This window comes from Anoplolepis gracilipes, chromosome 9, assembly GCF_047496725.1.
Source record: "Anoplolepis gracilipes chromosome 9, ASM4749672v1, whole genome shotgun sequence".
Taxonomy (NCBI): domain Eukaryota; kingdom Metazoa; phylum Arthropoda; class Insecta; order Hymenoptera; family Formicidae; genus Anoplolepis; species Anoplolepis gracilipes.
Window position 1 is genome coordinate 8829500 of NC_132978.1, and position 24369 is coordinate 8853868.

At 32.2% G+C, this 24369-nt stretch overlaps 2 protein-coding genes across 2 annotated transcripts in view; both read left to right on the top strand.

The window, feature by feature from the left end:
- Nucleotides 1-429: 429 nt before the first annotated feature.
- Wls (Wnt ligand secretion mediator) lies at nucleotides 430-4307 on the top strand. Its single transcript, XM_072899337.1, has 12 exons — nucleotides 430-737; nucleotides 1154-1344; nucleotides 1420-1525; nucleotides 1602-1726; nucleotides 1818-1967; nucleotides 2059-2236; nucleotides 2336-2463; nucleotides 2568-2573; nucleotides 2659-2820; nucleotides 2900-3127; nucleotides 3200-3353; nucleotides 3521-4307. The coding sequence occupies exons 1-12, from the start codon at nucleotides 632-634 to the stop codon at nucleotides 3619-3621; spliced, it is 1635 nt and encodes a 544-aa protein (XP_072755438.1). The 5' UTR covers nucleotides 430-631; the 3' UTR covers nucleotides 3622-4307.
- A 1929-nt stretch (nucleotides 4308-6236) lies between these two features.
- Nucleotides 6237-24369, top strand: part of Ubce2h (ubiquitin conjugating enzyme E2H) — a 38320-nt gene continuing 20187 nt past the window's right edge. Inside the window, exons 1-2 of the mRNA XM_072899335.1 lie at nucleotides 6237-6685; nucleotides 7243-7616. Coding sequence (XP_072755436.1) covers nucleotides 7564-7616 — 53 coding nt within the window. The 5' untranslated portion in view covers nucleotides 6237-6685; nucleotides 7243-7563. The remainder of the gene's footprint in view (nucleotides 6686-7242; nucleotides 7617-24369) is intronic.

Below are 24369 nucleotides of genomic sequence, written 5' to 3' on the forward strand. Positions count from 1 at the left end.
TCAATAAAAATTAACGTCCAACAATGTATCCAAACATTCACAATGTAAGAGATCAGGGCATTCTTACCATATTTAACCTAAAATTATTAAACCACACACATTCAGTAAAAAAAAATCAGATGTCAAAATTCTTCGTACAAGTATCGTTTAAGGCGACCATCATTGAAACGATTTATACATAAATACAATATTATCTAACATGTTTGTAAGAAAAAAATACGTCTAATTTCTTTTATTTTTCTTCCTATGCTTGTCACCCACACAAGCGAGCCAAAACGAATAAATCTCGCAATATATCGATATATATCGATATATATATATATTATCGCCGATGATTGGACGACGGGAGATTCGAGAATTCAATATCTCGTGAAATTCGAAATCTCACGAATGCCGCCAGTTTGGTGAAAATTTTCCTTTGTGTGGTAGCGGTGGCTTCCATCTTGAAAGACCACCCCGGCCCCCGGCTCCGACTCTGAAAGACGAATTTATTGTTGTTAGCGTCTGTCCGCGTCCACGTTGAGCCGTTCGGTTTCGGCGTCGGTACGCTCTGAAGATTTTCGAGCTCTGCGCTCAAGTGTAACCTAATACTGATATAAGGCACTCTGGACGAGCACGTGGGAATAGGAAAATGCAGGGCACCATAATCGAAAACCTGAGCGGCAAGAAGCTCTCGGTGCTGGTGATACTTTTGATAATCGCACAAATAGTTTGTTTTCTGATAGGCGGCTTAATCGGTAAGCAATTTGTTAAATAAATTGACTTTTTTTTACGCTTTATATCATCAACAATTGCCCACATTGCTGCCTTGCTGGTATAGCAAGAAATATATAGCATGTGTTGTAAACATTTATTTCTTTTTTTTTTCTAAATATATTTTTTATATTTTATTGTATGTAAGGATTATTTTTATATAGCACAGTAGTAATGGAAAACCGCTTTTAATAAATTAATATATATCTTTAACATTTTTGGTGCTGTGTGTAGAAATTTTCTTGTATTTTTTATTGTACCTATATTAATCTATTAGTAATATAATAAATTTTATGAAATTATTACAAGTAATAGAAAGAAATGAAAGTATATAGTATTGGATGTAATTATATCTAGGATTAATTTGTGTATGTGAAAAAGTATATATGTTTCTCCTTAGCGCCTACACCTGCCAGTAGCCAGAATATTCTTGGCACAGCATGTAAAGATATTAGTGTTAATGGATCTGATAAAAACAAGTGGTTTTATTCAAGAGGAAAAGGTTCTTGTACTTCGGTTGACATGCATCAAATCAGCAACAATAATAATAATAACAATCAGCCACCATACAAAGTTGTATATACATTTCAGGTATATAGTTTATGGAATTATTACAAGGTAATTACTAGAAGGTTGACTAGATAAATATAATAAATTTTACTTTAGATGCCTGTACCTCGGAACAGCATGCAACTCGATTACTCGAGATGGCAACAAAATTTAATAGGAGTTTTACAAGTGGATATATCTTATATCAGCCATATGGAAATTGGTAATATAACATTTATTATTGACATTTTACGAATATTTTATTTGTTATAGTTCTGACATATTTTACTTTTTTGTAGCTCCTAGGACAAAAATAACATTGGATGCACGATTAGCCTATCGGAACAAGGGTGATCCAGACGATGTATGGAAACCATATGCTGCTTCTATCGTGGAGAGAATTTTAGATTGCAGCATAGATAAGGTAAATTTATTTAATATATAATAAGCTTGTCTTTTATCCTTGCACATTTATAATTATATGCAAATATAAATTTATAACATTATATTTTTAGCCAGTCGAACATTACAATTACAATTGTCGTGTTATGCCATTGTTTGAATTGGGATCTTTATATCATGATTATTATTTGTTAAATATTCGTCTTCCTTCTGACACTGGAAAAAACCAAGGATTGGGACAAATTGTTGACTTATGGCTTACAGTGAGTATGAGAATATGAAATTTTAATACATTGCCAATAATTTTGAATTATTATGGAAATTATTTAATTTGATATGTTATTTATGATGTAGGCTATTAATCAAAATGGAGGGTTCACAAAAGTGTGGGTTAGTCTAAAAACCGTTTACTTCCCTATAGTGCTAGCTGTTTTGGCTTGGTATTGGAAAAGAGTATATATGCTGTCTAGATCGCCCGCACTTTTAGAATATATGCTCTTAACTTTGGGTTCTGCCTTAACATTTTTAAATCGTATGTTTCTTACTTTAAATTTTATACAATATTTAAATTGTGTTTGTTTATGTCATAACAAGTATCTGTAAATCTTCGTTTTTTACAACATATTTTTAGTGCCTTTGGAATATTTGACACTTGCTTATGATATGCCATTTATGTTATTACTGGGTGATATTCGACAAGGAGTATTTTATGCAACATTGTTATCATTCTGGCTCGTGTTTGCTGGTGAACATTTAATGGTGAGAAAAACCGAATTATTATTTGCAATTTTTATTGTCATAATAATTATATAAACAGTAACCAATATTTTTTTGTTTCATGTATATATCTTGTTCTTCTTTAGATTCAGGTGAGCCTTTTTTTATATCCATTACAAAGAATCTTTATTTTTATATATTGCTGAGAGATATTGAGTTTGTTAAAATGCGTTTTAGGAGGGTGAACAAACTAATTCATTAAAATGTTACTGGCGGCATCTCTCTGCAGTAGGTACTGGATGTCTCTCACTATTTATATTTGATATGTGTGAACGTGGCGTACAATTGAGAAATCCATTCTACTCAATTTGGGTTACTGATATTGGAACGAAATTGGCAGTATCCTTTTCTTCAAATTGTTTTTTAAAAGATATTTTTCAATTAATTTGTCAAATTTATTTCCTTAAACAAACAATAGCTATCCTTTATTATCTTGGCTGGTATATCAGCTGGAATATACTTGCTGTTCTTGTCTTATATGATATGGAAAGTATTTATGAACATTAGTGCAAAGAGGGCTGTTTTACCCAGCATGAGTTCGGCACGACGTCTGCATTACGAAGGAGTTATATATCGTTTTAAATTCTTAATGATTGCCACATTATTATGCGCGTCATTAACTGTTATTGGCTTTATATTAGGACAGGTAAAAAATTGAACGAAATATTTGTTTGTATGTAATAAATTATATTCATTATATAACTTTTTTCTGGCATAGGTTGCAGAAGGTCAATGGAAATGGGATGAAGATTTAGAGTTAGAAATGACTTCTGCCTTTTTTACTGGTGTATATGGTATGTGGAACATTTATATCATTGCGTTATTATGTCTCTACGCTCCTTCTCATAAACAATGGCCAATTGAACCATCTGGTAAGTACATATTTATATAATTGTAAATTAAATGTTATTTTATATTTTTGAGATTTATTGTATGTTAATATTAAATTTTCAACTTTCTCAAACTTTGCTAATATATTTGGTATATATTAGTTGGTATAACATTATGGAATAAGACAAGATATATTTCGACTTTCCAGAGAACAGTATTAGCGAGGAAATCGAATTTTCCCCCTTGCCAACTGATCCTAATGAAATGTTGTCTCTAACTGCGTTTGCGCGAAAAACAGCAATAGAGTAAAATACATATTTTTATTTATACATTTGTAAGAAGCAGGAAGAGACAGCAAATTCTTATACTTAATGTACTTAATTGTTAGAATTTATAAATAGAACTGCATTTAGATTTTTCACTATTTAGGAACACCAAATGACTGATAATACTTTTATGATAATCCATTTTATATGCCAAATTCGATTATTTATTGCTTCTAATGTTTTTTGTATGTTATATACATATTTATAGTATCGTATTATCTCTAATAAGCAAAAATACATAAGTCATTTCATCTTTGTACTTATTAGTATATGTCAACTCTAGAATGAATAGGATCTGCTTTATATATTACTTATAAAAATTATATATAGCATAATGCACATAATATGTATATATGTGTATTATGATGAAACAAACTGATGACAGTTACATTTGAAGCAGTTAAAAATATGATGTTAAAAAAGTCATAAGTATAAAAATAGTGGATATAAATCATGTTTTATTTTAAGATGTTTTCTTTAACAATGAAATTATTATTATCTAAATAATTTTACACGTTACTTAAATTTGGTAAAAATAGTGGATAAATGACAATCAAACGTTTTTAAATCAAATATTTTATATGCAGATATAATGAGGTGACTTTATGTAACAAACAGCAGCTATTTTATAATTGGGATAAGATTTATATGGACATATATAATTTATATAATTATATATCATCTATATTTTATATATATAATACATATATATATATATATATGTGTATGTGCGTGTACATATACATAATATATATATACATATACATATATGTCTATATATTTATATGTATATATATGTGTATGTTATATATATATATATATATATATATATTCTTTATTTCAATTATATATATATATATATATATATATATATATATATATATATTATAATACATATATATAATATATGTGTGTGTATGTATAATATAGATTATATATAAATAAATTATATTCCTGTACTTAACATGTAGAGTATTATGAAGACTTAGTTTTTACAGAGCTTATACTGATAGATAAGACATATTTTGTCTGTTAATGAAGTTTCCAATGTTGAAAGAAAGTTAAATTTTTTCTTGGGATATGTTTTATTCTAATTTAGGACAACATCTTAGTATTACATGCTCTTAGTATATATATTTTATGTGAGCTAAAGAACAAGAGTAATAATAGTATTACTGCAATAATCTAATATCGTTTTTTGATATTAATACATAACATATATATATATATATATATATATATGTGTGTGTGTGTGTGTGTGTGCGTGTGCGTGTGCATGTGTAACTTAGTTATTCTTAAAATAATACACAATTTCAAAATATTTCAGCATTCCATTTCGATCTTATAGAACGTTACGAATATTAGATGTTTGTATAAGTGATTTATTGCAGTTAATCAACAAAATAAACGTAGATGATATAGTTATCTTAAAAATTCGAAAGTATATTATCACGTATCATATATTATGTATAAGACATGAAGAAAAGGATGTAGTCTTTATTTCAATTTAAATTATAAAAACTCGTATTATAGCTTATATATATTATACATATCACTATTAGGCATTCATCTCTATCATTTGTAATACAATGCATTCAATCATGAGTATTAAAAGTCAGTATTTATTATTTTTTATTATGGTTTGTGTGTGCGCATAATATAATACATATTATATATACATAATATACATGTTAAAGCAAAAATTTCGTACAGATAGTACGAAATGTGCCAATTTACTTAAGTCTACTATTTAATAATATTAATTTTCTATTATGTTATATATGCAAATTCTTCATTTATATGCATTATAAAAAACGGAAATCTACACTAATCTATAGCCAAATTTAGATAAAAAATTGTTTGATAATACTTTACAAATGATTGTATGTACCAAATCATTGTATTTACTGAAACATTTTTAATAGCAGTACTTATAGGTAGTAGCGATACACAAAATAGCATTTATAAATAATGTGCAATAGTTTTTCTATATAGCGACTTAATATTAATGCATATTAGTCACTTAAATTATGTAGTAGTATTTAAACTAAGCAACAGTGCATTTTTATGAAAGATTGCTTTTAAATAATCAGTTTAAATTGTTACATATAAGAGCAGCAATCCACTGGTTAGTCTCCATGGTCTTTTAATGATTTTATTAAATAATTTACATTTGTTTTATCATAATGATCTCAATGAAACATGCTCTGTGTTGTAGCGAAAATAATTGTATTTATAAGCAACATATAATATACAATACTACTTTATGATTGCGACCAATATTTTATATAATTTAATCATTTTTATACTATATATTATAATCATTTTTTAAATAAATAGATTTGTTGCAGCCCTGCATTTTATGCATTTGATAGATATTAATGAATATTAATAAGTATTGAAATAATACAATATGTAAATTATATTGTAATATTCTGTAAAAGAAATTCATAAATCGGTGTTTAAATTCCCGCCACATGCTTACAATGGAAAATGGCGGATTGGTAAGTTCACCGATAACTTCACTCGAGTGATTTTCAGAGGTTACGCGCATGCGTCGGTTGCTACTATCGTTCGTCAGAGGCAGCAGCATCGTCCAGGCCAGGAGAGTCCAGTGTGCAAGCGACGAGAACGGAATCAGATGGTGGCGAAGATCGCGGATTGATAGGTCGCGGGGTGCATGAGAGAGAGGGAGAGAGAGAAAGAACAGGCGTTTACGCGACGGTGGTTGGTATAGGCTCTCTCTCTGGCAGGAGGACGGGGATATTCCTTTTCTGTGTGTACGCGTACGCGAACGATAGAGATAACGAGGAAAAAAGGCGACAAATAGAGAGAGAGAGAGAGAGAGAGAGAGAAAGAGGGAGAGACAAAGAGAGCGCGCGCGACAAGCCGCGAGTGAAACACGGCAGTCGACGAACGCGGACTCGTCATCGACGACGGTAACGAAATGATCCTCTAGCTCCGTGTTTTCTGGCCTGGTCCACGCACAAGGGAAGGCCGACGACGACGGGAAGGAGGTGGAGCAAGAGGCGAATCGTACTCGTCTGGTAGTAATCGAGTTTTTATTTTCTCGGAATAACGAGCAAGAGAGAGAGAGAGAGAGAGAGAGAAAAGGATCGCTCGCGAGTTTATACATACATGACAACACGCATATATATATATATATATATATATATATATATATATATATATATATATATATATATATATATATACGCACACGCGACATGCGACGCTTGCACGAAGGAACGAAGGATTAAGAACAGAACGGACGACGACGTTTCTTCACCTCGCGCTGAATTATTCCACGTCGCATTTACTCGCGTCGAATCGTAAATTGTATTTCTCGCCCTTCGGTTAGGGCCTCATTCCAGAATCCGGTCGATCGACTAGCCGATCGTCGTGCTTGCGAGCGCTGTCTTTGTTTTTTTTTTCGTTCCTTCCCTCCGTCCGTCCGTGTTGTGTGTGCATGTGTATGCGTGCGTCTACTGTATCTCTTTTTCTTTCTTTCTGTCTCTCTCTCTTCCTCTGCCTTTGCTTGAGCGTTCCCCTCTTTCTTCGCTCACGCTGACTCTCTCTTTCTCTTTCTCTCTCGGTCGTTCAGTGTGCTGAATATAACGCTCCGTTTAAATTAACGTCGAGGGACAGAAGTGCGCGTTGCCAGTGTTAAAGTACGGCTGCAAAGCGTGAACTTTTTTCGCAAGAAAAAAAAAAAAAAAAGATATTCGTGAGACGTTCATCAGGAAGACCCTCCCGGGGCACGGCGAATCGTCTGTCCGGCTCAGCTGATCCACGCGCAGCAAGAGCATCGAGAGGAGGACAAAGAGGAGGAAGAGGAGGTGGTGGACGCTAACAGCAGCGCTGCGGGGCGAGGAAGGTCTCCTGCCGAACTCAGCACCGCGACGATCGAGGAGCACTAATAAATATGTCGTCCCCCAGCGCTGGCAAGCGACGTATGGACACGGACGTTATCAAACTGTATCCTTGGAGAGTCGCTTTTAAAAAACTCCCCTTCTCTCTGCGCTAAGCTGTGGCTGCCTGTCCGATAAGTACCCATGTCATCCTTCGTTTTTGCGTAGTAGTGGCGTACACGTGAGAGTGGGACGCGACGTGGGATTGCAACGCGTCTGTCCTCCTCGCACGCGTGCGCCTGTGCTTTATACCTGTGTCTTATGTATGTGTGTTGTGTGTGTGTTGTATGTGTGTATGTATGTATGTATGTATGTATGTATGTATGTATGTATGTATGTATGTATGTATGTATGTATGTATGTATGTATGTATGTATGTATGTATGTATGTATGTATGTATGTATGTATGTATGTATGTATGTATGTATGTATGTATGTATGTATGTATGTATGTATGTATGTATGTATGTATGTATGTATGTATGTATGTATGTATGTATGTATGTATGTATGTATGTATGTATGTATGTATGTATGTATGTATGTATGTATGTATGTATGTATGTATGTATGTATGTATGTATGTATGTATGTATGTATGTATGTATGTATGTATGTATGTATGTATGTATGTATGTATGTATGTATGTATGTATGTATGTATGTATGTATGTATGTATGTATGTATGTATGTATGTATGTATGTATGTATGTATGTATGTATGTATGTATGTATGTATGTATGTATGTATGTATGTATGTATGTATGTATGTATGTATGTATGTATGTATGTATGTATGTATGTATGTATGTATGTATGTATGTATGTATGTATGTATGTATGTATGTATGTATGTATGTATGTATGTATGTATGTATGTATGTATGTATGTATGTATGTATGTATGTATGTATGTATGTATGTATGTATGTATGTATGTATGTATGTATGTATGTATGTATGTATGTATGTATGTATGTATGTATGTATGTATGTATGTATGTATGTATGTATGTATGTATGTATGTATGTATGTATGTATGTATGTATGTATGTATGTATGTATGTATGTATGTATGTATGTATGTATGTATGTATGTATGTATGTATGTATGTATGTATGTATGTATGTATGTATGTATGTATGTATGTATGTATGTATGTATGTATGTATGTATGTATGTATGTATGTATGTATGTATGTATGTATGTATGTATGTATGTATGTATGTATGTATGTATGTATGTATGTATGTATGTATGTATGTATGTATGTATGTATGTATGTATGTATGTATGTATGTATGTATGTATGTATGTATGTATGTATGTATGTATGTATGTATGTATGTATGTATGTATGTATGTATGTATGTATGTATGTATGTATGTATGTATGTATGTATGTATGTATGTATGTATGTATGTATGTATGTATGTATGTATGTATGTATGTATGTATGTATGTATGTATGTATGTATGTATGTATGTATGTATGTATGTATGTATGTATGTATGTATGTATGTATGTATGTATGTATGTATGTATGTATGTATGTATGTATGTATGTATGTATGTATGTATGTATGTATGTATGTATGTATGTATGTATGTATGTATGTATGTATGTATGTATGTATGTATGTATGTATGTATGTATGTATGTATGTATGTATGTATGTATGTATGTATGTATGTATGTATGTATGTATGTATGTATGTATGTATGTATGTATGTATGTATGTATGTATGTATGTATGTATGTATGTATGTATGTATGTATGTATGTATGTATGTATGTATGTATGTATGTATGTATGTATGTATGTATGTATGTATGTATGTATGTATGTATGTATGTATGTATGTATGTATGTATGTATGTATGTATGTATGTATGTATGTATGTATGTATGTATGTATGTATGTATGTATGTATGTATGTATGTATGTATGTATGTATGTATGTATGTATGTATGTATGTATGTATGTATGTATGTATGTATGTATGTATGTATGTATGTATGTATGTATGTATGTATGTATGTATGTATGTATGTATGTATGTATGTATGTATGTATGTATGTATGTATGTATGTATGTATGTATGTATGTATGTATGTATGTATGTATGTATGTATGTATGTATGTATGTATGTATGTATGTATGTATGTATGTATGTATGTATGTATGTATGTATGTATGTATGTATGTATGTATGTATGTATGTATGTATGTATGTATGTATGTATGTATGTATGTATGTATGTATGTATGTATGTATGTATGTATGTATGTATGTATGTATGTATGTATGTATGTATGTATGTATGTATGTATGTATGTATGTATGTATGTATGTATGTATGTATGTATGTATGTATGTATGTATGTATGTATGTATGTATGTATGTATGTATGTATGTATGTATGTATGTATGTATGTATGTATGTATGTATGTATGTATGTATGTATGTATGTATGTATGTATGTATGTATGTATGTATGTATGTATGTATGTATGTATGTATGTATGTATGTATGTATGTATGTATGTATGTATGTATGTATGTATGTATGTATGTATGTATGTATGTATGTATGTATGTATGTATGTATGTATGTATGTATGTATGTATGTATGTATGTATGTATGTATGTATGTATGTATGTATGTATGTATGTATGTATGTATGTATGTATGTATGTATGTATGTATGTATGTATGTATGTATGTATGTATGTATGTATGTATGTATGTATGTATGTATGTATGTATGTATGTATGTATGTATGTATGTATGTATGTATGTATGTATGTATGTATGTATGTATGTATGTATGTATGTATGTATGTATGTATGTATGTATGTATGTATGTATGTATGTATGTATGTATGTATGTATGTATGTATGTATGTATGTATGTATGTATGTATGTATGTATGTATGTATGTATGTATGTATGTATGTATGTATGTATGTATGTATGTATGTATGTATGTATGTATGTATGTATGTATGTATGTATGTATGTATGTATGTATGTATGTATGTATGTATGTATGTATGTATGTATGTATGTATGTATGTATGTATGTATGTATGTATGTATGTATGTATGTATGTATGTATGTATGTATGTATGTATGTATGTATGTATGTATGTATGTATGTATGTATGTATGTATGTATGTATGTATGTATGTATGTATGTATGTATGTATGTATGTATGTATGTATGTATGTATGTATGTATGTATGTATGTATGTATGTATGTATGTATGTATGTATGTATGTATGTATGTATGTATGTATGTATGTATGTATGTATGTATGTATGTATGTATGTATGTATGTATGTATGTATGTATGTATGTATGTATGTATGTATGTATGTATGTATGTATGTATGTATGTATGTATGTATGTATGTATGTATGTATGTATGTATGTATGTATGTATGTATGTATGTATGTATGTATGTATGTATGTATGTATGTATGTATGTATGTATGTATGTATGTATGTATGTATGTATGTATGTATGTATGTATGTATGTATGTATGTATGTATGTATGTATGTATGTATGTATGTATGTATGTATGTATGTATGTATGTATGTATGTATGTATGTATGTATGTATGTATGTATGTATGTATGTATGTATGTATGTATGTATGTATGTATGTATGTATGTATGTATGTATGTATGTATGTATGTATGTATGTATGTATGTATGTATGTATGTATGTATGTATGTATGTATGTATGTATGTATGTATGTATGTATGTATGTATGTATGTATGTATGTATGTATGTATGTATGTATGTATGTATGTATGTATGTATGTATGTATGTATGTATGTATGTATGTATGTATGTATGTATGTATGTATGTATGTATGTATGTATGTATGTATGTATGTATGTATGTATGTATGTATGTATGTATGTATGTATGTATGTATGTATGTATGTATGTATGTATGTATGTATGTATGTATGTATGTATGTATGTATGTATGTATGTATGTATGTATGTATGTATGTATGTATGTATGTATGTATGTATGTATGTATGTATGTATGTATGTATGTATGTATGTATGTATGTATGTATGTATGTATGTATGTATGTATGTATGTATGTATGTATGTATGTATGTATGTATGTATGTATGTATGTATGTATGTATGTATGTATGTATGTATGTATGTATGTATGTATGTATGTATGTATGTATGTATGTATGTATGTATGTATGTATGTATGTATGTATGTATGTATGTATGTATGTATGTATGTATGTATGTATGTATGTATGTATGTATGTATGTATGTATGTATGTATGTATGTATGTATGTATGTATGTATGTATGTATGTATGTATGTATGTATGTATGTATGTATGTATGTATGTATGTATGTATGTATGTATGTATGTATGTATGTATGTATGTATGTATGTATGTATGTATGTATGTATGTATGTATGTATGTATGTATGTATGTATGTATGTATGTATGTATGTATGTATGTATGTATGTATGTATGTATGTATGTATGTATGTATGTATGTATGTATGTATGTATGTATGTATGTATGTATGTATGTATGTATGTATGTATGTATGTATGTATGTATGTATGTATGTATGTATGTATGTATGTATGTATGTATGTATGTATGTATGTATGTATGTATGTATGTATGTATGTATGTATGTATGTATGTATGTATGTATGTATGTATGTATGTATGTATGTATGTATGTATGTATGTATGTATGTATGTATGTATGTATGTATGTATGTATGTATGTATGTATGTATGTATGTATGTATGTATGTATGTATGTATGTATGTATGTATGTATGTATGTATGTATGTATGTATGTATGTATGTATGTATGTATGTATGTATGTATGTATGTATGTATGTATGTATGTATGTATGTATGTATGTATGTATGTATGTATGTATGTATGTATGTATGTATGTATGTATGTATGTATGTATGTATGTATGTATGTATGTATGTATGTATGTATGTATGTATGTATGTATGTATGTATGTATGTATGTATGTATGTATGTATGTATGTATGTATGTATGTATGTATGTATGTATGTATGTATGTATGTATGTATGTATGTATGTATGTATGTATGTATGTATGTATGTATGTATGTATGTATGTATGTATGTATGTATGTATGTATGTATGTATGTATGTATGTATGTATGTATGTATGTATGTATGTATGTATGTATGTATGTATGTATGTATGTATGTATGTATGTATGTATGTATGTATGTATGTATGTATGTATGTATGTATGTATGTATGTATGTATGTATGTATGTATGTATGTATGTATGTATGTATGTATGTATGTATGTATGTATGTATGTATGTATGTATGTATGTATGTATGTATGTATGTATGTATGTATGTATGTATGTATGTATGTATGTATGTATGTATGTATGTATGTATGTATGTATGTATGTATGTATGTATGTATGTATGTATGTATGTATGTATGTATGTATGTATGTATGTATGTATGTATGTATGTATGTATGTATGTATGTATGTATGTATGTATGTATGTATGTATGTATGTATGTATGTATGTATGTATGTATGTATGTATGTATGTATGTATGTATGTATGTATGTATGTATGTATGTATGTATGTATGTATGTATGTATGTATGTATGTATGTATGTATGTATGTATGTATGTATGTATGTATGTATGTATGTATGTATGTATGTATGTATGTATGTATGTATGTATGTATGTATGTATGTATGTATGTATGTATGTATGTATGTATGTATAGAGTGCTGTACAAATAAAATACATCTTTGATTTGTTGATTATTATTTGACACTGATTCTTCCTTCGTGAAAATTTGATTAAATTCCATTTTTTAGTCTCTTTGCTGTCGACTCTAAGCATATCGACAAATTCAACTTTGTAATTATAGTTCACTAAATAAAAATTGTAAATATGTATGCAAAGAATGTAATTCATATATATAAAGTCTTTTTATATCTATATTTTAGTAGAAACTTTTTCTATTATTCTTTTCGTGAATTAATTAAACATGTATCCTTCAAATTATAGGTCAAAAGCAATCTTAAAATAATTTTATGTAAAGATTAAAATGTTTCGTTGAGTTTACACAAGGAGATATATTATTTTCTTTCTCATCTTTTCCGATTCTTGATAAAATCTTAATGCTTGTATATATCCAGCACTTTATACATGCGAGTGTATGAGTGAATGTATGCATACATAATGAATTCGCTGGTTCGCTTATCGAAGATGATTATCGACTATGATAATTGTTATGTTGGCAACATGAGAAAATTGACAAGATACCAAAAAAAAGGAAAAGCTTATTTTTAAGTTAAATGTATACACACTACACGTGATGTTATTGTGACATTGGCATAAACGTCAAATATTCTTATATTTGAATCTCCGGTAATCAGTATGTATGGCTCTATTTGAGACTCGTATTAAAATATTTGACATGTTTACGTGATAGTGATGTCACATTAAGCTTTATTCGCGTAATCGTCGCGGGAACATTTAATCCGTCATTGCGCCGCCGCGCTTCGACGTTTAAGTACAGCTGTTTTTAACCAGCTGACTTCTAGGCGCTTGCGCGTGTGCGTGGATAGGCAGGCGTGAGCGAGCGCATGTTTATCTCGTTCGCTCGCGCGTTAACGGCGACCACGTTCGTTTGGCCTCGTCGCTACTCCTTTTGTTTTCCCTTCCTCTCTGTCTTTCTTTCTCTCTCGCACTCTCTCTCTCTTTCTCTCTCAAGCTCGGGCTTTCTCTCTCCTACTCTCGGTTTACACCTGCTTCGTTATTTACGCTTGTGAAAAGATCTTATATGTCGTAAATGATCGAGGACGTATGTCGGTTTAGCGGTTTAGCGGTTGTTTTTGTTGAGATAAATATTACTGTCTTAGGGGACGTCCTTTTTGTAAAATTATTAGAAGAAAAAGGAGCGCATTATTTGAGTTACGCTTATTTAGTGCTAATTATTATGATGTAATCGAGAGTTAGGTTTCGAAGAGAAAATATTGTTCCTCTTTTCTTCTCTTTTTTTCCTTTGTCTATTTTCTTGCCTCCTCTTTATCTCTTTTGCTTTTATTTTTTATCCCCCTTTTTATAAAGCGTTGTTTTTGGAGGGATCCCGAGTCTTCGCTTTAACTCGCTTCGAATTCCGTGGCTTATTTTTCGAAATGGAATCTAGGAGACTGAGATAAAGAGATGAAGAAAGAGACATACAGAAACAGAATAGCGTTAATTGAGTCACACTCGTCCGGCGAATTCGAAGCGTGAGCGAAGTGATTAATTGAGTCACACTCGTCCGGCGAATTCGAAGCGTGAGCGAAGTGACAGAACGTCTTAGCAGGCGCGTGTAAAAATAAAACGGCGACGATGGTCTCTAACGTGTAACGTGTATAGTGCGATCTCTCGTCACTGACGCACGTATACGGGACGGGTCGATATGTACAATATTTCGCACGACGAGAGTTTGTCATGCAATGCGGCCCGAAAACGTGACGGGCCATTTTTTTCAACGTCGACTGTCGAAGGTCAGTTACATTACCGTTTGCATCTTATTAATTCCGATCAACGAATTATAATATATTATAATTCCGAGCGATGAATTATAACGACGAAAGCGATTAGTATTTTGTTTGGAGATTCTTTTTCTCTTTTTGTCTCTATTATTGGATTAAAATTATAGAATAAGCGAGATCGTTTAATGCACCGCTTTTGTCCAGATAAGGTTCAGATTTTTTATATGAATTTTAGAAAGGTATAAAGCAATTATCTCTCCTTTCTTTGAACAACAGATTGAAGATTTTGATGATTTTGAAATAGAAATTTAGATAATTCTGTTCAGATGATGCGTTCCTTTCTTTGTCTCTCATGAGACAGCTGATACGTCTGAGAGATAATATACAGAGATAGGGAGAAGAAGGAAAGTTTTATTAAAACTCGGGCGGCCAAATTCCATCGGCTTTCAATCGACACATTTATTGTTTAACTCTATAATCTCACGATAGACTTTTACTTACTATATGTATACTTTGCTTCGTCTACAAAGAGAAAAGATACGCTTCGATTCTCGATACTTTGCCATTATATCTCGATTCTTTTTCCTTTTGTTTTTTCAAACACGATAGATTTTTTATGGTAGCGAGTGATAGCGCATCAGTAGTATAATTTTTTTATTCATGGTGATAAATGCAACGCGCGGGTCGAAAGGTTGGGAATTATTATAGAGCAACGAGGAAGAGGCTCAAAGAGAGAAAAAGATACAGGGATGCGAATCAATATACTCTTCGAGAAATACATCGTGCGTTTAATTATTATATCGGAGAGTATCATTTCGAGCAATCGAGCGAGACTGACAGCGTGATACGTTTACACAGCGTGGATTGTGTTACGATATTATTATACATTGTCGAAAGGCGGTATATAAAGGTGATATATAAAAGGAGAAAGAAAATCATAACGCAAAAAGTCCAAAAATAAATAAATAAATAATCTTTGGAAGCGGATATCTCCGTTTAATTTTTAAGGATACATATATTTTATAAATTTTAATGTACATTAGCTTATACTGTTTCAATTTGTAAAATCGATGTAGTCTATTATTTGGGACGATGGAAAGTAAAATTTTCGACTCGCCAACGTGCGTCTTATTCTAACTGCGAAATATTATGAATCAAACGTAAACAGAATGCACATTTGCCGTTTCTTGGCCCGAAGTCTTTGCAAAATGCGTATCGTATCGAAGCGCAAACACACGGCATCTAGATTATTCTCGTATACAAGCGTGCGTAGAATGAGCACAAGGTGTATACCTCTAATCGATATATATATACATATATGAACGTCATCTTCTCTCATCACGCTTAATTTTACCATAATATCGGCTTGTATTCGCTGGTATTCGTAACAGGTGGAATATCCCGCGCGATTTCATAATCCAATTTGTTTATCACCTCAGCGTTGCGCGCTCGACAAAGCTCGTTAGCCCTTTCGCTATAACGGCATCAAATTCGTATTCTCGGTAGAGGTTGCAGCTAAACGAGAAGTAGAAATATGAGAAATAGTTGCGTTTTATGACACTATTACGATATACATTTGCGCGCGGAAAATGACAATGTCATACGAATTGCCGACAAAATGTTTTGGTCAATCGTTTCTTCAATTTTTTAAATAACAATTTTTATTTTAAAATTATCGTGAATTTTCCTCGATCTTCAATGAATATAAAGAGAATATACAGAGAGTGAAGTCATTAGAGACTGTTATCTAAAATAACTCGTTTGCAACCAAATTACCTTATTATTTAAGGAACGTGTTGGAATTTAAAAATCACAATGTGATCTTGAGTTTTTCATGTAATTATTGTCTCTAGATTATTATTTATATAATTTTGATATTATATAATAAATTATATATTAAATAATAAATCTAATATTTATATTATTATATATTATTTTAAATTTATTAATTTGAGAAGAAATTTTAAACTTCTTCTTTCTTATTAGATATTTCTTTTGTTTAATGCATGAAAAATCGTATAGAGAAACACATCATATGACTGCTTTATATTGGATGATTATATTTTCGCGATCGAGAAACCTTGCGTTGGTCGAAAAACATTCACTTTATCTCAAAGAGGGCAGTGTACCAGAATTTACTTAGGTACTGATAAATATTCTTTGTTTATCCTGATAACACAGGAATAATCAGATGTGCATGATACACGTGCAAGCAATAAATTTTCAAAATCATATTTAAACATTTACTTGACGATGTCCTCCTTGTGATTACCGGCATCACAGTAAATAGAAATTATGTTTACGATTTCGCAATATTTTGGAATCATAGAGCGGAGTCGGTGTGCGTTAATATCTCTAAATTGAGACGAACGGATATAAACTGCTAGCGACGTAGAAGCTGACCTTAAATCACGCGATATCTCTTATTTCGCGAAGTGCGCAAGCACGATACGCTCTGTTCAAATAAATCATTTGTTTTTGAAAAGCAATGCGTTTTGAACACAAGTTCCTGATTAAAATGAACACACGGTGATGCGTTTTATTGGAAATTGTAAAATGGCTAAAAATTTTCACGTTCCGTATTTTAGGATTAAATAAAATAATTTTTTTAATAAATGAAAACATTGAAGAAACGTGTCGTGACTTTAAATAACGATAAATAATGTCTTCTTCGTACGATGCCAGTTTTTTTCTCGTCCGGCATGATATCGATTACGCTACGTTGAAGCATGTATTAATGTTGCAAGTGCTTCGACGAGCGAAACAAATTGGATGCGTCCGCGTTCACGTTTGTTCCGCTAGTGCGTTTTAGAGTTTCTGGAAAGTCTTTCGTTTGCACGGCAAACGATGTATTAGTCATAGCAGTGCCCAGTTAGTTTATTTTAAGCCCTGTTCGTTGTGTTCACTATTCCACTTTGTTTGCCTCTCTCTCCATAGATTTTTACTATTTTATTTTTACGTGATAATCACGATGTTGCGAAATACTTTTTATCGTACGTTGAATCTTCATTTTTTTTATTCTCGCAATCATAGTGATAGTTGTTTTGCAATTAAATCATGCGGTTATATTTATCTTTTAATTGTCTTGATTAAAATAAATTTAATTTAACTGTGTTATTTAAAATATTATTTTTGAAAAATAAACTCGTGCATTAATCACAATACGATGTAAGAATTTTACATGTATGCACATTCGTTATAATTTCTATTTTTATCTACGAGTTTCCTATTTCTCGTAAAGACGAACACGCGCGAAAACACTGATATATTTTTTCTTTTTTTCGTTATTTCTCCCGTGGCGAGAGCATCGGCGCGTAAAAGTTGCGGCACACTTTGCTCGGCCGCTCGGTGAATTCGCCTACGTCGTGCTTTATACACATGCTTTTTATATTCAGCTGAATTACAAAGTTTCGCGTACAAACCTCCTCTTTTCTACTGACTACATACCGACGCGTGTGCACTCTTTGTTTTCCTTCCTCGCCGCTTTATTCGTTTGCCAGCTGATCGACCTTACCGCGCTTCCCCCACCGTCATTGTTGTCGTTTCGCTTCTGCGTTTTCTGCTGTTCCCTTCTCTTGTACCATGCACGCGGACGTCGTTTAATACATGCCGCAAAAGTGAAGACTAACGACGGGGGGACCTTGTGTTTTGCTGCGTAACCGCGTGGCAAGACCCAGTCGTATCGTCTTGTATCCAGGATATTTTAGACTGATCGAGAGATAATTTTAGGAGCAGAGAGAAAGAGAGAGTATCGAGAAATGTAAAATTTAAAAAAAAAACTCTGAAAATTATGAAAACTTTCTCTTTTTTATATTAAAATTCGATAAAGTAAAATTTTAGTTAGTAAGGCTGCAACATTAAATTCTAGCACTTGTTTTCTCTCTCTTTCTCTCTCTCTCTCTCTCTCTCTCTCTCTCTTTCGAGCCTTCTCTCTCTTTAGATTCTTGAAAATTGATTCACTAAACTCTGCAATTTCTTATTGATTATATATTTAAAAATATCATATGTCAAAACAGTCTTAATTTTTTTTTTTCGCCAGAACGCAAATCGAGAGATAATGTAATAATTTTGATACGCATTATACGTATATCGGTTGGTGATACTTGGATTGTTAATGATCGTTCCAAGGTCTCTTAGACCTTAAGATGACGGAAACGGGTGCGCGCCATAAACGGAGCGATTCACGATGTTTATTCCTAACGGTTTCCAAAGTCGAATCCTTTTGCGCACACGGTGGATTGTATCTAATTAGAGTAATTAGACACGTCCCTCGTTTAATGTCGATGATGGACGCGTTTCGTGGGAAGCCGCAATAGAAACGGCTGTAGGCTATCTTAGACGATTGTGTGCAGCAGAATGTACGATCCGCCCTTTTGTGTTCGACGCAATACGCGCGGATTTAATTGAAAAGATGCGGATCTTTATTAGAGATAAATTTCTCGCTTTCTCTCCTTCCTCGCGCTCGTCCACTACAGTTTAAGCTGCTTATATAGGATTATCGTTCGTTACGTAATACTTATTTGTCGCTTGATAGTATACGTCGAGTTAATGTCATATACTTTCTTTGAAGCTTTGTAGCTATCCTTAAGCAGCGTATTTTCAATACTTAACGTACGGATAATTGGTCTTTCTATATATAGTAGAGCGTCAAGTATAACGATAATAACTTCATTTTATAGGAGATGCCGCTTTAATGCGAACAGCAGTGCTCCGATATATTTAAAATTTATTAATGATAGCAAAATCTAGAAGAGAGATATTTTTTACCTAACAGACTTCGTTGACGATTATACGCTTTATTTATTTTTTTTTTTATTACGATTTATCTTATTGCGATTCTTCTTAATAGTCATTTTTATAAAATCCGTCTCTGTATTCAAGTATCCTAGGTACGTACCCATGATAATTGCACGTCGTAAATCGATATTCGTCGCAAGCGAAGCGGAATCATCCGCAATCCATTAATGCAGCATTGCGAAACGATCCACGGTATTGTTCCTCAGATTCGCTTGATTCGTTTGAAATCACCGGCGGCGACGGCAGAGTCGTCCGGGTTATACTCGATCGCGATAAATCACATCGATATGAATCCTGGCGGGATCGCTTGCCGTGATCGTTCGCGGCATTGTAACGCGGATAAATTTTGCTGACTAATGTAATTTGGAATGTACGCGCTATTTGCGTGCATAGAGGTCTCCTTGTGTATCGAATGTCAAAATCAAATTCATCAGTTATGTCATAATTAATGAAATACTCGATAGAGAAAGAGAGAGAGAGAGAGAGAGAGAGAGATCTTTAATAGCTTTACTGTAAAGGCTTGAGAGCGTGTTTGCGTATACATGAATGAAATAGAATAGGCTATCGTGTTGCGGTTTCACCGCGAGGTGCATATCGTTGAGTGGGTTACACAGGATTCCGTGTGTTCCATGCGTGTAATGTTAATCAACGATGAACTTGCCGTAAAAATGTAGGCCATTTCACCTGTGGCTTCTTCGTGGACGATTCATCATCATCTGTCGAAGGTTTTTCCGCATGTGTCATTATTTAAACAAAATGCATCGTCTCTTTACGGGAAGCAAGAACATCAATAGCGAAAATATCGGGGACATTTTATAAACAGAGAGAACTTCTTTCTTGTGTGTTTTTTTTTTAAATTTTATAATTTCTAATTAGAGTTATTTTATTTTTGAAATAGCGTTACATACTATATGTATTTTTTTCTCGCTGAATCTATCAAAAAATATCTTTCGTCGAGAGAAAAATACACGAGAGGAATGAAAGTGAGAGATACGCGCGCAGTGATTTTTCTTTCGCTCATTGATAATTTTAGCGCAAAGTTTCCGTCGCGCTTTTTTTTTTATAATTGCACTGCAGAATTAAAAATTAAATCCTTCGATCGTGCTGCGTCTGTAGTTTCTGTGGATTTGATCACGAAGTCGCCAATTCGCTTCCGCTTCGCTCGTTTTTCTCTTACGATCGTAAAACGTCTACGCGTTAGAAGATGAAGTCTCTTATTACGCATCTCGTAAATTCCTCCGGTTCGGCAATCGCTTAGCAAACATTTCATCTATCGTGCTGTCTATGACGATATCTTCTACTTATCTGTACACAGAAAAAAAGAATATTCTTATTTTGACAATATCTTTAGTTTCAAAATGTAAATCTTGAGATGAGATTATATTGCGTTAAATAAAGAAAATTTGCTTGGATGAAGACATTTTATATAGATGAAACAGAAAAAATATATTCTTATTATTTAAGAATAATTTTCTTGAATGGAGAAGAAAAAATGTTGGATAGAAAATAACACACTGAAAAAAAATTTACATAATCTAAAAAAATATTTAGTTTAATACGTTCAAACAAGCATTTATTTAAATTAAGCAAAAATATTTTTGAATTAGTAAAATATGTTTTTGCTTAATTTAAATAAATACTTATTTGAACGTATTGACCAAAATATTTTTTTAGAGTAAATAAAATTTTTTTCAGTGCACATGTTCAAATCGAAGATTACAATTTTTTTAGAGTTGAAATAATTATTTTATTCTTGAAATGACAATTGTAGAATTGAAATAAGATTATAATATTATTGAAATTTAAGATTTTTCTTCTAAGAAGATTATAAATTGTTGCGTATATATAAAACAATGAACGCGTTCATGAGTATATAAGTTTTGATTTGACACTTACTTTTTTTCTATGTATGCTTGTGTTTTAAATTCAAACATAATTTATATTAACTTACGTTAAAAAGCAGGAGATTTACTCCGTCGATTCCTCCTGTCATTAACTTTCGTCGTAGTTAATTATTTCTGTGCTTTTCTTTTCTGGATTTTTTGTTCTATGTTTTGTGTTATATTGAATTGTGTGATTAAATTTATCTTATATATATTTTTGATAATATTTCTGTACTATTTATAAATATGTTTATCTTACTTACTTTTGCAATTATATAGATTCTCTCTTCGGCTTTTTTCTTTTTCAAATTTTCTGGAATATAAATCTAGCTTCGACTTCTCTTATTTTAATATGTGACCATGATATTGAGGAAAGTCGATAGATGAAAAGGAATTACGAAAACCATTTGATAACGCGGCAAGTAATGTATAAAGTTAAAGTAATGTATAATGTTAAAGTAATGTATATGGGATAGATAGTAGGGGATATGTAGATGTGGAAAGAAAGGCGGACGCGTCCTCGGCTCGCTCAACGTTGTAAACAGCAACATTGCGCGGGCAAGAGAGAATGTAACGGTCCCCCGGGATTGAGCAATCGTTTCCGTCCGTCGTCCCTGTTCGTTTATCTTGCGTATTACAGCTCCACCGATGGGAATGTGAAATCCTTGGAGCATTATGGCCGTTAGAGACTTCCGTACGGACAATTTCGACGGGCGTGCCATTCAATTGGATTAAACGTTGCGCGCTTATTTTGTACAACGTATTCCGGGATTGTGTTAGTGCATCATTGTAACGCATTTCACTCGTTCGTCGATGCGTGAATTTGTTTTCGCGAAATTATCTCACTCTCGTGCAAAACATCGAGTACACCGTTAATAATTCGCTCTGTAATAAATACAACATAATTTTTTCCTTTAATTCCACGTCTGGTATTTTCAAATATATCTCGTTTCTCATATTGTTATATGCCGCGTAAAAAAAGTAAACATTCGAAATTAAAATGTAAAACACACTGAATACCAAATTATAAATATTTTCAAGATAAATATTATTTATCTCTCGATACATCTGATATTTTTCAGATATAGTGAGTGACTTGTTTTTGTATCTTTTCGGTCGATTTTTCAATTTTCAGTCTTCCGATGTCAATGTTCAACGTTGAAATACGGAGGCTATTTGTTCTCTAATAACTCGCGTTGGGAGGGAGGGGGGGGGGATGCGCGTCTGTCAGACGCACATGCCGCAGTTCCTCGTAACAGGATGCTTGCCACGGTGCTAATTCAGCCGTGTGTATTAGAGCACATGAATAGAGATGATCGTTTGATGAGACGTACACGCGAGATGATATCTCCATTATTCTACGATAATAGGAGTAACGCGTTGGGGAAAGGCCGACTGTGATTGCGGATTCCGTGCCAGAAAAAGTAACTACGACTTTCATTATACACCGATGGTGCCCCTCTCTTTCTCTCGTAATGATAACTTACGTATGTACGTATACGGAGAAAAGCGATTGTTCGATGATTCGCGATGAGAGATTGGCTCGAATCGGAATGCGAACGCGCGCGCCTATTCCCGACGCGATTTCCTTCCGTTCAGTCACGAAATTTTCCTTTGTACGTGTACTTTTGGAGCACTGCATATCCTACTGTATATCTTACTCTTTCACGTTTCGCCAGCGGGAGAGATAGCAATGGGTTTCTGTTTGAAGTAGAGACTGCAATTTTTATTGTGACGTTAACTCAAGCTCCCTTCCAGCAAATTTCTGCTTTCAAGCAGACTATTGCTTCTATTTCGTTTTATTCGTGGCTTTTAGATTGATTGAAATAACGATATAAAACCATGAAAATAGATTCGTTATAAAAATTAAAGTAAAGAAGAGAGAAAATTGAAAATGATAAAAATTCTTTATATAAATTTATGAGATAAAAATTGAGGTAAAAATTTCAAAACCTTGTTGATTCAAAGCCATAGTAAAAGTAACTATTTACAAAGGTAAATAATTATAAAATTATTTTTAACGTAACACTCTATATTTTACGTAATTATTCGATATCATAATAGGAGACTGAAACTTGTAGCTTCAATTGCTGGGGTACCCCGAATGAAATGTAAAGGCGGAGGTATAGTTATTCTAATCGATGCTGCGTGACGAAGGCGTGCTACGATTAAGCCGCGCGCGTGTAAACGGGGCGAGACCCACGTGCGATTCACAACCACAGTTTATTTCCTCGAAGCATCCGTTCATTGTTCGCCAATGCTGTGCGAGAGGTTCGTGCATGTGTGTTTACAGCGCATCATCGTCGCACGTTTGAGAACACGACTACGGAATCGAGCGCGTTCACGGAACGTGATATTGCGAATAACAAAGTTCTCGAACCTGCCCCTGCAGGTGAGAGCAAAAAGCCGTTCGCATACTGAATGCAGCTTGTAACCGCAAAACATCGAGGAAAGGTGGTTACCGTAAGTCGAATAACATGTGTGTTACGCGT